Source organism: Diabrotica virgifera, chromosome 9 (assembly GCF_917563875.1).
Source record: "Diabrotica virgifera virgifera chromosome 9, PGI_DIABVI_V3a".
Lineage (NCBI taxonomy): Eukaryota > Metazoa > Arthropoda > Insecta > Coleoptera > Chrysomelidae > Diabrotica > Diabrotica virgifera.
In genome coordinates, this window is record NC_065451.1 from 27,580,702 (window position 1) to 27,597,726 (window position 17,025).

Consider the following 17,025-nt stretch of genomic DNA (forward strand, 5'->3'; position numbering starts at 1 on the left):
ACCCTGAATAATCAATTGCAGTAGACGGTACCGAATCATCATCATCATCCAGCCTCAAAAGTCCACTGCTGAACATAGGCCTCCTCCCCTCGTTTCCAACCCCATCTATCCTGCGCCGCTCTCATCCAGTTTTTATGTACCTTTCTTAAGTCGTTAGTCCATCTTGTACGCGGTCGACCGACGCTTCTCTTGTCCTCTCTTGGCCTCCATCCCAATAACCTTTTCGTCCATCGTCCATCTGTCATTCTGGCTATGTGTCCTGCTCATCTCCACTTCAACCTGGCTATCCTCTCGATGACGTCAGTCACCTTTGTTCTTCTCCTGATTTCTTCGTTTCTGATTTTGTCTCGCAGAGTTATTCCCAACATTGACCGCTCCATTCTTCTCTGCGTGACTCTTAGTTTGGTAGCCGAGGCTTCAGGCTGTTTCTGATCCCTACGTCAAGACTGGAAGGACGCACTGATCAAATACCTTTCTCTTTAGGCATGTGGGCAACTCAATTTTAAAAGTTTCTCTCAGTTTTCCAAATGCTGCCCACCCAAGACCTATTCTTCTCTTCAGTTCATGAGTCTGGTTATCCCTACCAATCGTAATTTCATGTCTCAGTTATTTATATCTATCTACGAGTTCTATTTCCTTCCCAACAATACTGATGTTCTGGTTGGGTACCAAATTTGTCATTATTTTTGTTTTCGAGATTTTTATATTTAAACCTACATTTTCTGTAGCCACAACGAGTTCTTGTACCATCTCTCCTGCCATACCTAGATCCTCAGCTACTATGACTATATCATCGGCGAAGCGTAAGTTGTTTAGGTATTCTCCATCTATTTTTATTCCATTTGTCATCCAATCCAAACGCTTGAAAACATGTTCTAAGACCGTATTAAAAAGTTTAGGTGACATTGGGTCTCCTTCTCTAACACCCTGTTCTATTTTTATGCGATTACTGTTAGTATGTAATTTGACAGTGATTGTTGCCTTTAAGTATATTTTGTGTAATAATTTTGTATACCTATAATCTAGCCTGCATTATTTAAGCGCCTGTAATATTTTGCTAAGCTCAATTGTGTCAAAGGCTTTATGAAAATCGATAAAAACTAGAACTAGAGGTTTATTGTATTCCACTATTTTCTCTATTAGGGTTTTTATACTTTGTAGATGGTCATTTGTTCCGTAACTTTTTCGGAATCCTGCCTGTTCTCTTGGTTAATAAGTCTCTAACTTTTTTTCATTCTCTTAACTATTATTCGCGTAAATAACTTATATAAATGGCTGAGGAGGCTAATCGGTCTGTAATTCTCTAAATTGGCTTTGTCTCCTGCTCTGTGTAATAGAATCATAGTAGCGTTGTTCCAGTCTGTTGGAATATTGACGTTGTGAAGGCAGGTATTGAAAAGTAGTTTAATTTTTTCAAGTAGTATATTTCCTCCAATTTTTAGTGCTTCTGATACTATTCCACCTTCGCCTGGGGTTCGATTATTTTTCATTTTCTTCAGAGCCTCTTTGATTTCTGATTTTGTTATATCGGGCATTAAATCTGATCCTTGATTTAATACCCCAGTTTTTACTGTAATTTCGAATGCTTCTAGTTTTTTCGTGAGCGCCTCTGTCAGCGTTCAGGTCCACACCATATAGTAAGATCGGAAAAATGTAGCTTAGCATTTAACTAGACGTAGTCTTAGGGAAAGTGATAAATCTTTGTTATGAGGAGCTTTTTCATATTGTTAAATGCTGCTCTAGCTCGTTTTATTCTCGCCTTAATCTTATTCTCTTATTCTCCGATAGCAGAAGCTGTTCATTCAAACTTATTTCAATGTCACTTGATTTGGTTCTACTAATGTCTATGATTCCAAAATATCTAGTATATTTCTCATTCTACAAGTTTGTTAGAGTTTAACACCTAGAATTGAATAAAGGTGGTTTGTAGGTAGAATATGGTTTGAGAAAGCAGAGTTTATGTTGCAAATATATCATCACGATCATCCAACCAATTTACGTCCACTGCTGAACATAGGTCTCCTCCAATTGTTTCCACACTTCACGGTTTTGTGCTGATTGTTGCTAGTTTTTACTAATCCGCCTGATATCATCTGTCCATCGTGTAGGCGGCCTTCCTCTACTGCGTTTATCTTCCCTTGGTCTCCATGCCATTAGTTTCCGTCTCTATCTTGAGTCCTTCAGCCTGGCGACGTGCCCTGATCAGTTACATTTGAGCTTGAAACAAAGACGCGATAAACTACCCCAGCTAATTGAAATACCATTCGAAAATAATATTTCAATCAACTATTGATCATAATCAACATAAGATAGTTATCGTTCACCCTAGCTCAGCTCAGTCTCTCAAGGTGTGTATTCGTCTTGTCCTAATCTTAAATATGAACGATGAAAATTCAGAATGGAAGCAAACAAAATAATATTTTAGCTAATCATGTTTATTGTTCAATAAGGATATAATAAAAATGTGACTTATTAAATGCATTAACACATATATTCAAATTCTTGCCAGAAACTAACAATTTGTAGATTATACTTATGTATGGCTTGTGGTATTTGATATTAGATCTTCTTGATGTCGGATGGTACAGCTGTAGACTTGTAGACCTGGGCAGATGTTGTGGCCCTAGGTCACTGCAACTAATGATGTCGGGTGCTGCTGTCTGTTCGATGCATCTTGTTGTCGTGCCTTTAAAATTGCATCACAGGTGATGAAAGCTGGTGTCTCTCGAAGGAAGAAAAGTGATTTACTCCCAAAAACTAGAAGATAAAACACAATATCAAACATCAAGAAGTAAGGAAACCAAAGTGTGCCAAGTCTGTTATTCTTTTAAGAAATAATCGTCAGAAAGAGTAGCAGATGGCAAGAATAAATTAAATGGAATTAAGATGAGGGGAATAGTTAAATAATTTGATTACTAAAGGCATAACAATAGATGAAATGAAATATAAAAACACATGTTTTTGGAAGATGGGAGGTTAGGTATAAAAAATACTATAAAAACTATTATAAAAAGCTAGGTATGCATGTAGGCATATAATGAATGTAATTAATATGATAAGATTCTTACCCCAAGAGATGTGAAAGTCTGGAAATAAATGAAGCTAATATTTAAATTTCATGTCTTTAAATAAATTAATGTTGGCTCTCTCCATTATTGTCACTGTCATTGAAATATGACAGCTCAGAGTATAAGGAGACGGACAACCATGTTCCGTATTAAAATATATATATTTAGAGAGTAATAATATATGAAGTACGTTCAGTATGATCATTTAAATGTTAGATGAAAAGAGGTATAGTAAATATAGGATAACAAAAGAGGGCGCCAACGAGTTTTTTACGAAGAAAACAGGTAAAACAAATAAAACATAATTATTAATGAAATATTAGAGAAAATATAATAAAGTAATTATGTATTTAAAAATAAAATAGCAAAGATGTGACGTTTGTAACGTTACAAGCTTGGTGACATGTTTTACAACATCTGTGATACCTGTTCTTTGTCTGAGATCTTCATTTCTTATTTTATGCCAGTAGGGTTACTTCCAGCATAGATCTTTCCATGCGCCTTTGAGCAACCCTCATTTTTGATGCTGTTGCCTTAGTTAGAGTCAGTGTCTCTGCTCCATATGTCATTAGCATTAGCACACATTGATCTCTGCCAATTCTGATTTCATGACCTAAGTAAATGTACTTTTCCACTAGTTCTACTTCTTATTCGCGTATAATCAGCTGTCCGCAAAGAATCAGATTAGTCATAAATTTAGTTTTAGTAAAGTTCATTTTCAGGCCTATTTTCCAGCAGATAACGTCTAACTCATTTAGCATTTCCCTCACTTCTCCTAGGTCCTCAGTTATAAGGATTATGCCATCTGTAAAACGAAGATGATTTAACTTTTCTCCATCTATTGTGATCCCTTTATTGTCCCAGTTGAGCATCTTAAAGCCATATTCCAGAACAGTTATGAATAGTTTTGGCGGGAGTGTGTCGCCTTGCCATACGCCACGTTCTATGCTTATTTGTTTGGTTTTATCATGTATCTTAACACTCATTGTTACCTCTTTATAAATATTATAGATGAGTGTACTATAACGGTAATCAATGCGGCATTCATTTAGAGCTTCTAAAATGCTATCCAGCTCTATTGTGTCAAAGTCTTTATGAAAATCCACGAATGCTAGGACAAGGGCCTTATTATATTCCATTGACTTCTCAATTAGTATCTGTACTGCCTGCAGATTGTCGTTTGTTCCGAAGTTTGTGCTAAATCCAGCTTGTTCTTTTGGAATAGAAAAGAGTAGAAAAGTAGCTAGATTTTTACCAGCCAAAAGAACAAGTTGCAAATATATGTGCACTCCTGCCACTTTGGCCGATGTAAACCACCTTACTAGATTTATTATTTTGTTTTTTTTTTTTGTTCCAGGACCCTCGGAGGTTATAAATTATTACTTGCTTTCCTTAGCCGTAGCCGATTTACTATGTGGCCTTCTAGTTGTACCGTTATCAGTGTATCCAGCAGTAGTGAACGACTGGGTGTACGGGGAAGTCATCTGCCGACTGATAGGCTACGTGGAAGTAACCCTTTGGGCCGTCACTGTGTACACCTTTATGTGGATTAGTGTAGATCGATATTTGGCGGTCAGAAAACCGTTGCGGTACGAGACGCTCCAAACGAAAACCAGGTCAGTATTCAACCCATTTATTGATTACAAAAAATTCTTACAAATATAAAGTATAAAAACGTAAATTCATGAAGCAATATTTTTGTTTAATTCAATATAATATTAAATCAACAGCGCAGTCCAGCATGGATTAGTGGAAAAGTGTATGAATATTTTTCATAAAATTTCATGTTCCTTGGTCTCTCCTATGTATCAGTAGATCCATGTTTCGATGATTGATATGAAACAACGTAGGAACTCCTTCGGATTGCATTTAAACAGTCACAGACACTGCTCTGAAGTGGTCTCATGGTTGCACTTGTTCTCCTGAGTGGGACTCATAGCGCGGAAAGATTTCTCATGACCAAGATTCCATGCAGAATATGACCCATGCGATCTTTTGAGATACGTACTGTCTCATCTATCTCGCGCACCTTCAATCGGAGGTCTGCCAACACAATATCGTGGTTCTTTATCACGTTATTCTCCGTGGTAGCCGTTTTCGGGGCACCTGGGCGAACTGGACGTGAGACTTCAAAACCGACGTGCCATCAAGTTAAAACTCGTTAATCCAATATTAAGAGGTAGCCATCGAAGGAGAAGAATAATCGTACACGGCACTCAAGCGATCTTTTATTTTTCCTTCCAAAAATACGAATCGAGTCACCTATAGATACTGTTCTTTTTTCATTCTTCTAAAATTCCCAGATACACCCGCTTCCACACGCGATCAAAACAAAACTACGAGTCCGATTTGGCTGAGGTTTTGACATAGGTCATCTACAAGAATGTACACGATAGTAGATTCCTCTTGCACTAGTGGTGCCATCGGGCGGACAGGCTAAGTACTTATCAGACCTCCACCTAGCTATAGTTTCATCATCCAGCCCTTTGCGTCCACTGTTGGACATAGGCCTCCCTCATTTTTGTCCATTGTGCTCTATTTTAAGCACTTTGCATCCAGTTTCTTGACATTTTCTTGAGATCGTCAGTCCAACGAGTAGGTGGTCTTCCTCTACTTCTTTTGTCTAATCTCGGCCTCTACTCAAGTAATCTCTTCGTCCACCTCCCATCACTGATTCGAGCGACGTGTCCGGCCCAGTTCCATTTTCAGGGTGGCAATTCGGGAAATTACATCGGTAACTCCTGTTCTTCGACTTAAGTCTTCATTTCTAACTCGGTCACGAAGCAATATACTCAGCATTGACCTTTCCATTTTCCTCTGGGCTATTTGCAGCATTTTAGAAGTTGTAGCTGTGAATGTCAAAGTTTCGGCACCATAAATCATCACAGGCAACACACATTGGTCAAATATTGTACGTTTTAAAGAAATTGGTATATCGCTTTTAAAGATGTATTTGAGTTTTCCATAGGCTGCCCATGCTAGGTTTATTCTTCTTCGTAGTTCGCCTGTTTGGTTGTCTCTTGTGATCTTTATTTCGTGTCCAAGGTATATATATTTTTCTATTAGCTCTACTTCGTTGTCTCCAATATTGATATTTCCGCTAGGTACTAGGTTTGTCATGAATTTTGTTTTGGAGGAGTTTATTTTAAGAACTACACTGGCACACACTAACTGAAGTTCATGTAGCATTGTACATATCTCCTTGAGGTTGTCAGAGAATAAAACTATGTCGTCTGCGAATTTCAAATTTGTCAATCTTCTACCGTCAATATTCAGCCCTCGCTCTTCCCAGTTAAATTTTTTACAAGCATATTCTAGTACTGCGGTAAACGACGCTCAAAATGGTGTGACTTTTTTCTGAATATTATGTGGACCATATATAACAATTTGGTGTTGGAGGATAACTTTCACTTTGGATGTCTGGGTTTTTGGTATAGTTATATCATAAAATTTATGATATTGCCCAAAATATTGCCCAAAAAATATTAAAAGTATCGAAAACCTCGACTTTTCACCCTCCGTAACTCTGGAACCGTTGATTTTATAACAATTATGTATAGAACATTTTTTGTTTTAAATTTCATGTAGAATATTTTTGTATATAACATTGTTTACGCTAAAGCATAGTTTTAGAAATATTGACGAAAAACCTAAAAAAACTACTAATTTACCGGCTTCTCTCCCATCTCCCTCCCAAACCTGACGCTCAAAATGGTGTAACTTTTTACTGAACAATATGTGGACCATATAGAACATTTTGGTGTTGGAGGAAAACTTTTACTTTTGATGTTTGGGTTAGGCCTTTTTTTGGACCAGGTATACTATACTACCTCCGTAACTTTGGAACCATACATTTTAGAAAGATTATGCATAGGGCATTTCTTATTTCAAATTTAATGTGGAACAATTTTGTATAGAGGGTTGTTCATGCTAAACCGCATAGTTTTAGAAATATTGGCGAAAAACTTAAAAAACTAGGAATTTACCGATTTCTCCCACCTTTCCCCCCCAAACCCGAAGCTCAAAATGGTGTGACTTTTTTCTGGACATTGTGTGGACCATATAGAACAATTTGGTGTTGAAGGATAACTTTCACTTTGGATGTCTGGGTTATGCCATCTTTTGGATCAACTATACTCTACTATATATTACTTTCTGGTTCTGGACTGCTAAGTATGTCTGAAATACATTGCTGAAAATTATCTACATCTGATGGTTTCATCCATGGTTCTGATTTGTTCTTCTTTTTAATCATCTTATACCTCTCCTTCTTTAAGCTTATTTCTATTTTACCTCGTACCATTCTGTGGTCGCTACTGGTAAAAAATCTGTTTAGAACCGTAATGTCTTTAACTGTGTCTTTTTTGTCAGTGATAATAAAATCTATTTCGTTTTGAGTTTTTCCATCAGGACTTTGCTATGTCCATCTTCTCTGTGGTTTCTTTTTGAAAAAACTGTTCATTTGGAATAGTTCGTGTAGCAGCATGAACCTTAACAGTGTTTCGCCACGTTCATTTCTACTATCTAAGCCAAAGTTTCCCAGTGGCGGTTCTGTAGGGTTGGATTTCATTCTTATTTTGGCGTTAAAATCAATACATATAAAAGTTAAATGTCCTTGGTTGTCTTTAAGAGCAGCTTCGATATCATCATAGAATAGATCCACTTCTTCTTCAGCATGGCCTGTTGTTGGTGCATAAACCTGTATTATTTTCATATTATACCTTGTATTCAATTTGAGAGTAAGACAAATCACTCTTGTTGAAATATTTTTTAGTGATACTATACTTTACATTTGTTTGATTTAATATTATACTAGCTATACGAGTAGTTTACATTTGTTTTATTCTTATAGATGTATTTACCTATAGGCAATGTTTTAACTGACTATTGCGTGTAACATTTCTAGGTGCCAATGTTGGATGGCCTTTACCTGGATATCCGCTGCAATGCTGTGCTGTCCTCCCCTCCTCGGTTTCACGGAGTCCTCGTTCGACCCCGACGCTTACATCTGCATGCTCAACTGGGGCAGCATGGCTGCCTACAGCATCACCCTCTCCATCCTCATCTTAGGCCCCAGCCTGATCACGATCGTCTACACCTACACCTACATATTCAGCATGCTACGAAAAATTAGAAGCGGTTACCCCTTTCACGACAAGGAGTACGCCACTGCACTTTCGGAGAACTTGTCGAATCCCAGCCACTTGATGTCGTTCACTTTGGTGGTGACGTTCTGGCTGTCGTGGATTCCGTATATTGGATTAAAACTGTACGAGTACTTTACTGCTCCGTTGGAAAATCAACAGGTAATTATTACTTTTCAATAAGACATCTCGTAATGCGACAGTTCGTAACGCCATCAATTCGTAATGCCGTCAATTTTTTGTTGAAGATGACTGCAGGTCTAATTTCTGTCATGTTACGTATCAAAAATGTATGCATTCAAAAATCCGAAAATATGTTTTGGGGGGAATTTTGGGGAATTTTCTCCATTTAATAGAATTCAGAATAGATCAAATCCAAGTATTTTATAACCTACACCTACATATTCAGGTTGCTACGTAAAATTAGAAGCGGTTACCCCTTTCACGACAAGGAGTACGCCACTGCACTTTCGGAGAACTTGTCGAATCCCGGCCACTTAATGTCGTTCACTTTGGTGGTGACGTTCTGGCTGTCGTGGATTCCGTATATTGGATTAAAACTGTACGAGTATTTTACTGCTCCGTTGGAAAATCAACAGGTAATTATTACTTTACGACAAGACGTCTCGTAACGCGACAGTTCGTAATCCCACAAATCGTAACGAATATAGATACTATCCTCGAGCAGCCCTTTTTACTAGAACATGGATACCACCATGTTCTAGTAATATAAGATATTTAAACCATATATTATGGGGTTACCACTTTAAATAGTGTACTAGTTTCAAACTACTCAGCAGAATGTAAGTATTCCCACATATTTTTTCTTTCTAACAGTCACAATTTTAACCTTTTTGCTTTAATCTAACGTGGAAATACTTCATTCTAGGCACTGAATATGCTCTGAATTAGAACGAAAACGTTTTGCAATCCATTTGGATGACTTTTAAATAGTTTTTTAATAAACGATTTTATACCAGAATACAGGTTGAAGTTTTTTACTTCTGTATGAGTTTATTAAAAATATAGTTTTTTAATACACAGAATAAAAAATTAGACCTAGTTATTTTCAAAAAAAAGTTTTATGCTTTTTTCGAAAAAAATGCATTTTTAGGTAACGTACACTCAACCAACGCAACGGGTCTATAAAAAATAGACATGTTGTGTAAAAACGTCAAGCATGCGTGTCAATTTTTTAAATTTTTAAATTGATTGCATCCGACCTACAAAAAATAAAAACGAAAAAACGACGTTTTTGGAGGTAAATGGATAGGGGAGGGGTGGCGAGTTAAAATTGAGCTGTCTTAATTTTGAATCACATAGAAAATAAAAAATTAAAAAAATTGAATTCTGGGATGCGGGCATTTTGCCGATCTTAACGGGGTTACCCTTTAGAGAAAACAAATTAATAAAATAGAATGCCTGTATACCAAATTTTAAATCAGTTACTTAATAGATTTTGAGTTAAAAGTTGTATATGCATTTATATTAATTCAGCCAAGCATTCGACAAAGTGTGGCATACAGGACTCCTCCATAAGCTGAAGAAAAATCTTCCGTATCAATATTATTTAATTATAAAATCGTATCTGACAGATCGCTTTTCATTAGTAAAACAACAAGATGCCCGCTCAGAACTATTTAAAATAAAATCCGGTGTCCCACAAGTACTATACCTGTTATTTACTGCTGACCTACCTACAACTAGATTGACAGCAGTCGCAACATTCGCAGATGACACAGGTATTATCGCATCTCACACAGACCCCCAAAGAGCTTCACATTACTTACAAGACCACTTAAATAACATAGAAAAATGGTTAAAAAAAATGGAAACTGAAAGCTAATGAAACAAAATCGACACACATGACATTTACCATGCGAAGGGAGAGCTGTCCACCAGTATACATAAACAACAAACAATTATTACAAGTAGATACAACCAAATACCTGGGCATACATCTACATAAAAGACTAACATGGAGAAAACACATCTTCACCAAAAGAAAGCAACTTGGACTCAAACTTCAACAAATGTACTGGATTCTGGGCAGACATTCAACACTGTCAATTAAAAATAAATAGTGGTATACAAAGCCATACTTAAACCCATATGGACCTATTGCATACAGCTATGGGGCTCAGCCAGCAACTCTAGCTTGGAAATCATACAACGTTTTTAAAATAAGGCATTAAGAACCATAGTAAACACTCCATGGTACGTCCCCAACGCAATAATAGGCAGAGACCTGAAAGTTCCTAGCATCAAAGAAGAAATCAGCATATACAGTGAAAAGTATGAAGAAAGACTTAGTGCGCATCCAAATGATTTCGCGAGTGAATTATTAAACACGGAGGATGAAGTTCGCAGACTGAACCGTTATAAACCAACTGACTTACCAAATAGATTCTAGATAAATTAGAACTATTTTAAGTGTTACTTTATTTTACTAGTAGTACTACCTATACAGGGTGTAACGAAAATACAGGTCATAAATTTAATCACATATTCTGGGACCAAAAATGGTTCGATTGAACCTAACTTACCTTAGTACAAATGTGCACATAAAAAAAGTTACAGCCCTTTGAAGTTACAAAATGAAAATTGATTTTTTCCAATATATCAAAAACTATTAGAGCTCTTTTATTGAAAATAGACAAGTGGCACTCTTATGGTAGTAGTATCTTAAGAAAAAATTATAGTGAAATTTTGACGCCCCATAAAAATTTTATGGGGGTTTTGTTCCTTTAAACCCCCCCAAACTTTTGTGTACGTTCCAATTTAATTATTATTGTAGTACCATTAGTTAAACATAATATTTTAAAAACTTTTTTACCTCTTAGTACTTTTTCGAAAAGTCAGTTTTTATCGAGATATTTTGAATATTTTTCAAATCCACCACATATTTGTATATGGCTAAGTACGATTATGGAGACTTTGTAATAATATGAAAATTTATTTATGATTTACATTTTTAGGTATATTTTGAACCATATTAAAAAAGAAGTAATATCTCGATAAACAGTGCCTTCTCGTAAAAATACAAAGAGGCAAAAAAGTTTTAAAAACACTGTGTTTAACTAATGGTACCGAAGTAAAAGTTTAATTGGAACATACACAAACATTTGAGGGGTTTAAAGGAACAAAACCCCCATAAAATTTTTATGTAAACATATTAAAAAAGAAGCCGCAACTCGATAAAAACTGCCTTATCGAAAAAATACTAAGAGGCAAAAAAGTTTTAGAAATATTTAATTTAACTAATGGTACCACAATAATAATTTAATTAAAACGTACACAAAAGTTTCGGGGGGTTTAAGGGAACAAAACCCCCAAAAAATTTTTATGGGGTGCACAAATTTCACTATAATTCTTTTTTAAGATGTTCCTGCCATAAAAATGCCACATGTCCATTTTCAATAAAAAATCTCTAACAGTTTTCGATATATTCGAAAAAATCGATTTTTATTTCGTAACTTCAAAGGGCTGTAACTTTTTTTATATGCATATTTGTACTAAAGTAATTTAGGTTCATTCGAACTATTTTTGGTCTCAGAATATGTGATTTAATTTATGACCTGTATTTTCGTTACACCCTGTATATTTGTTGATAATTTAGAAAGGAAAGTTTTAATTGGAATTCTTACCTACATGTCATAGCCTAAGGAAGTCATAACTTTAACTGATTGTTCCTAACGGAACAGGTTGTTAAATAAATTGAAGTAATAAAAAAAATTATATTAATAGAAAAAGTATGACACACTCTATAAAAAATAATTTAAACCTTCTTGTATTATTTTATCAAAACTGTATGTTATAGGTCCTCCACTTCGGTATCGTATGGTTGGGTTTTCTCAACTCCTTCTGGAAATCTGTGATCCTGATCACCATGAGTCCGCAGTTCAGGCTGGCCCTTAGAATCTTCTGCATGACGATCTGCTGCAGATATAAGGGCCGCCTTCAAGCCGAGCTCATCGGAATGGACGACGACTGACTACTCCGATGCTTTCCCGCCCTACACGCAAACTTTCCTATTACGGGCATTGCTGTGAGAGACTATGAATATTTTATAGGTACGTGTCATTTCTGTATATTTCATTTAAGAAACAGGTATTAAGGGTACACCACCAGTGTTGGTGGTAGAAGTTTTAGTAAGTTAATTATTTCATATGGTGATAAACATTCCAACACAACGTCGTGAGACCACTCCATAGCAAAATTACCACGGCCTTGTCCGTACCAGACCCCAGCCGAGTCAGAATGGTTGGAGGGTACTTACCAATTCTGTGTATCAGCTTCTGACTTCCTTTGAACCGTGTTGATTTACCGAAAACTATATTTGTTCAAAGTAAGTTATCAGTCAAAGTAGCGCAGAAAACGACAATAAATATCGTTCCCATACCCTCAGATTGACAACAGGTAGAATACTTCCTTTGGTTACACCTCCTGAGATTTTCAAAAATTATAAATCAAACAGGATGCTGAGGAAATTAAGATGAGAGAATTTTAAATAATTCACAACTCATCTGCTCAGCGTGGTAAAAGTTCCAACAAAAAAGATTCCTCAATACACCTACAAAAGAGTAAATGAATTAAAAGTCTATAAACATTTTCAATTTTTTTGCGACACGAAAATGCAGTAGCTGCATAATACTCTGGTTAAATCGGAGAGTGCAGGAAGAGTCTTAAAAGAACTGGAACTGGAATGGGAAGAACTGGAATGGGAAGACATGGGTATCAACATAAACGGGAAGAATCTCAATCACCTCAGATATTGCGATGATGTTGTCCTAAAAACCCGTATATTTGACCAGTGCATCCTTCCTGTTCTGACGTATGGCTCAGAAACATGGACATTAACAAAGGCCAACATAAACAAAATTGAAATAACTCAGAGAAAAATGGAAAGATCCATGTTGGAAATAAAACTACAAAACAGAAAATCAAAAAATGGATAAAAGAGAAAAGAAAAGTAAAAAATGTAACTGAACATAATATAACAGGGTTAAAATGGAGATTTGCGGGCCACAATGCGAGACAGGAAGATAAAAGATGGAATGCTGAAATACAAAACTGGAGACCGTGGACAGGAAGAAGAGGAAGAGGAAGACCTCAGATGCGATGGAAAGACGATATTGTAAAAGCTGCAAGAACTAACTGGAAAAACGCAGCCAAGGGCAGACGGAAATGGAAAGATTTTGGTAAGGCCTATGTTTAAAGTTGGATATAAATGGGCTAAAAAAAGAAAGAAGAAGGAAGAGTCTATACCGGTTTCGGAGGTCTTTTCCCCCTCATCGGTAGTCCCATATACTCTTCTTTCCGATTTCTCCAGGTATCATACTTTGGGCCTTTCCAAACTTTCCCTTTGGAACGATATTTATTGTCGTTTTCTGTGTTACTTTGATTGATAACTTACTTTGTTTTTCGGTAGATGGCCCTAGTTCATCCGTGACATTTCTTTCTTTGCAATTTAGAAAGGCCCAAAGTATGATACCTGGAGAAACCAAAGAGAAGAGGATATGGGACTACTAATGAGGGGGAAAAGACCTCCGAAACCGGTATAAACTCTTCCTGCACTCTCCTATTTAACCAGAGCATTATGCAGCTGCTGCGTTTTCGTGTTGCAAAGAAATTGAAAATGTTTATACATTTTTTATATTTGTTCAGTTTACATATTAAATATTTAAGCTATACCGTATGCATAATAGGTTTATAGACCTAACTGCCACATATGAAATATTTAACCATCAACTGCGCCTGGCAAAACTCTACGAAACTGCAAAGGATTTCCGAGGTTAGTGAAATGTCTTTTCCAAAACAGAAGCTTCTACATAACGCTCCAGTCCAAAAACAGTAGGTGGAGGGACCAAAAAAATGGACAATGGCCTGAAAAACACTGGAGGTGGAATAGCGTCGTCCACCTGTACTGACCATTTCACCATCAACTCGATTTGAAAGTTAAAAACAGACAAAAATTTGTAAGCTTGACAATAAATGAAGTATAAAATATTTCAACGTTGCCAAAGTTCGTTGTATATACGAAATGTATCAAAGGGCAACATAGTTTACCACATTTTATGTGATTATTTTAGAAAATGTTTTTACACAGTACAAAAGACGCTCTTGCTCTAAATTCGCGCTTGTCGCAACTTAGTTTATAACAGGTGATTCAATGAAACGATATGATTTCAAACAAACAAAAAAAAACTGAAAAAAGGTATTTTTATTAAATTAAAAAAAAACACATACTAGATAGATGGAAATTAATGTACTTATAACTGAAAAATTATTCAGTTTTTGAAGATGATATTGGAAAGGTGGACTCTATTTTGTCGGAGACATTCTTGCAGCCGTGATACAAAGCTGTTTACGACATTAAATAACATTTCTTGAGGTATTACTTCCACTTCTTTCAAAGCCTCAATAGTTCTTGGGGGGTTAGTGTTACAAAACTGTCTTGACTTTTCTATGATATTTTAGGCACTAATGTTTAATGTTAGTTGATTTTATTTATTTTTATTAACTTACAACTAAACAAATAAAAAACACTGAAATTATATAAATTTTTTATTTTACAAACTACGATATTTAATTTATTTATTATACCAAATCTACTAATTTATCTAATTACAAATTCAAAAATACCGCACCCGTTACATATCAAAGTACACCGACGGTTTCAAATTCACAACTACACTCTAATTCCTAAAATGTCTATTTCTATAGTTATGTACAATTAGTCTACTGATTTCCAGAAACATCGAAAGGTAAGTATTATTTACAGAGCAATAAAAAACGGTTTATCGATGGCCTTCTAGATACGCTGATTGTAAACAAGTTTCTCTCGCCCACAGAAAGGGTCTGAGACAGTTCGCCGCCAGAAGCTTCCGGAATTGACAGGGCCGGCCTGGGACCGTGACATTACTTTGAAACAGTTTTGACTGATAAGATGATCAAGATACCCCAAAAGAAAGTTGTCGGTTGGTTGAGGTCCGGACTACGAGGTGGCTAGGAAATATCGCCGTTTTTGCTCCTAAAACGACCGGGGAACAATCTTCTTAGTAAATCAATCCATTGACACTCGTGATGTGACATTTTGCGCCATCCTATTGAAAGATCGTTTGTTCATTTCTTTAATTGATTGATTGCCGGACGAAAAATAGTATTTAACATATGAACGTAGCGATTAGAGTTTATTGTTTGTGTGCCCATCCTCGATCTCAAAAAAATAAAGTCGGATGATCCACGGGTCGTTACCCGTGCGTCATCATTTAAAGCATACGAAATAAGTCGGAAATTTACTAAACGCAACAATAAGCGACAGAAAGTGGGTATTATTCCGATCACGGGTTATAGTATAAAATTTGACGTTATCAAATAAATAGAATGTCAAATTTAACTTTTTCTTTAAACTTTTGGTACATAATTACAGCTACATTTGAAGTAGCTTAATAAATTATTTTATTATCATTGATTAATAAATAAATAAACAATTTACAAAATAAGCCAATATCATATATTTTCTTTTTGTTATTTTATTCACTTTGGCGGAACATTAAACGCAGGCATTCCTTAACTGTGTCAACAATGAGGTTAGCTTTGTACGTTGTCAAAATTTATCGCAAAATAGCATAAACTTATCATAAAATTTCTAAATCCAATATAAAATTTGTTGTGAAAACAACCGTTTGTATACTATAAAAAACTTCAAAATGTAAAAATTCGATAAAATAACAGAAAAAATTCAACAAACTGACAGCCACAAAAGTAAACAAACCAAAACGTCAGAAAGTGTACTTAAAATATGTGAAACCATCCCCAATCGTCTTTCTTTGTACCTATCTCTTTTCAATGCACTGAGTAGGTATAGATCGTTCATAAAAATAACATGTGTTTTTTCTTAATAACAGGCGGCAGCTGGTTTGTCTTTAGTTTCATGCGTAGAAGAGAATGATGCTAGATAAAAAGTATGTGTTTTATTTCGCCAGGTATTAATGACGCACGGGTAAAGACTCGTGGACTCAACTGTACCTAACGAAGAAATTGTACACGTTTACCTTTTCTTAATATAGGGGTCTTTCGTGTAATTGCCCGGGTTATTGTCGGACCAATAGCGGAAATTTTGTTTGTCTACATACCCACTTATATGTAAGTGGGCTTTATCACTCATCCAAAGATTACGTAGTACATAAGTTGTCGTTTTCATTTACGCTCCAACATTTGTTCACAAAACTCTAATCGGTTGGGATAATCTCGAACATTAAGGGCTTGAACAATCTGGATTTTGTATGGAAAAAAGGAACTTTATACAAAATTCACCTCATAGTGGTATAGCTTAATCCCAGATTTAAGCTTCGTCTTTGCATAGATCTTCGAGGACTCGCTTGTAACGAGTGTTTCGCACCGCTTCAATATTCTGTGGTGTGCGAGCAGTTCTGACACTGCCACCTCTTTTCTACGATGTTGAACCACTACATTCAAAGTTCCTAACCCAAGTCTGAATAGCTTTGTTAGACGAAACTGGAGCGTGGGACAGCAATTAATAATGTAAACTAAACGCACAAAACTTTCACCAATTTGTAATTTGCTTGCACAGCACAATTTTAATTTTTCTTAACATTTTTCTCTTCAGTTGAATGAATTAAAGAGTTGTTTGGGGGTTAAGGGGATGATAAATCCAAAATCGAAACTATATCACTTCAACTGCTCATAAATAGCTCGTAATTATGTCGCAAAGATCGATTCAATATATCTAATATTAAGTATATTTTTAGTCAGTCTCCCCCCCCCCACAAAAATAAAAAAAATTGTTG

The 17,025-nt window shown here is 35.9% G+C and overlaps 1 protein-coding gene across 2 annotated transcripts in view; it reads left to right on the forward strand.

Moving 5' to 3' along the window:
• Nucleotides 1-17,025, forward strand: part of LOC114328035 (G-protein coupled receptor 52) — a 45,843-nt gene that overhangs the window by 19,194 nt on the left and 9,624 nt on the right. The window contains exons 3-5 of one of the 2 annotated variants that reach the window (XR_003652098.2): nucleotides 4,426-4,684; nucleotides 7,975-8,374; nucleotides 12,033-12,285. Coding sequence is in view for 1 of the 2 variants with exons in the window: in XM_028276775.2 (XP_028132576.1) it covers nucleotides 4,426-4,684; nucleotides 7,975-8,374; nucleotides 12,033-12,206 (833 nt within the window). In the remaining variant the exon portion in view is untranslated. Of the gene's footprint in view, nucleotides 1-4,425; nucleotides 4,685-7,974; nucleotides 8,375-12,032; nucleotides 12,289-17,025 lie in introns of those variants that run through there. The other variant, XM_028276775.2, reaches the window with a different exon arrangement.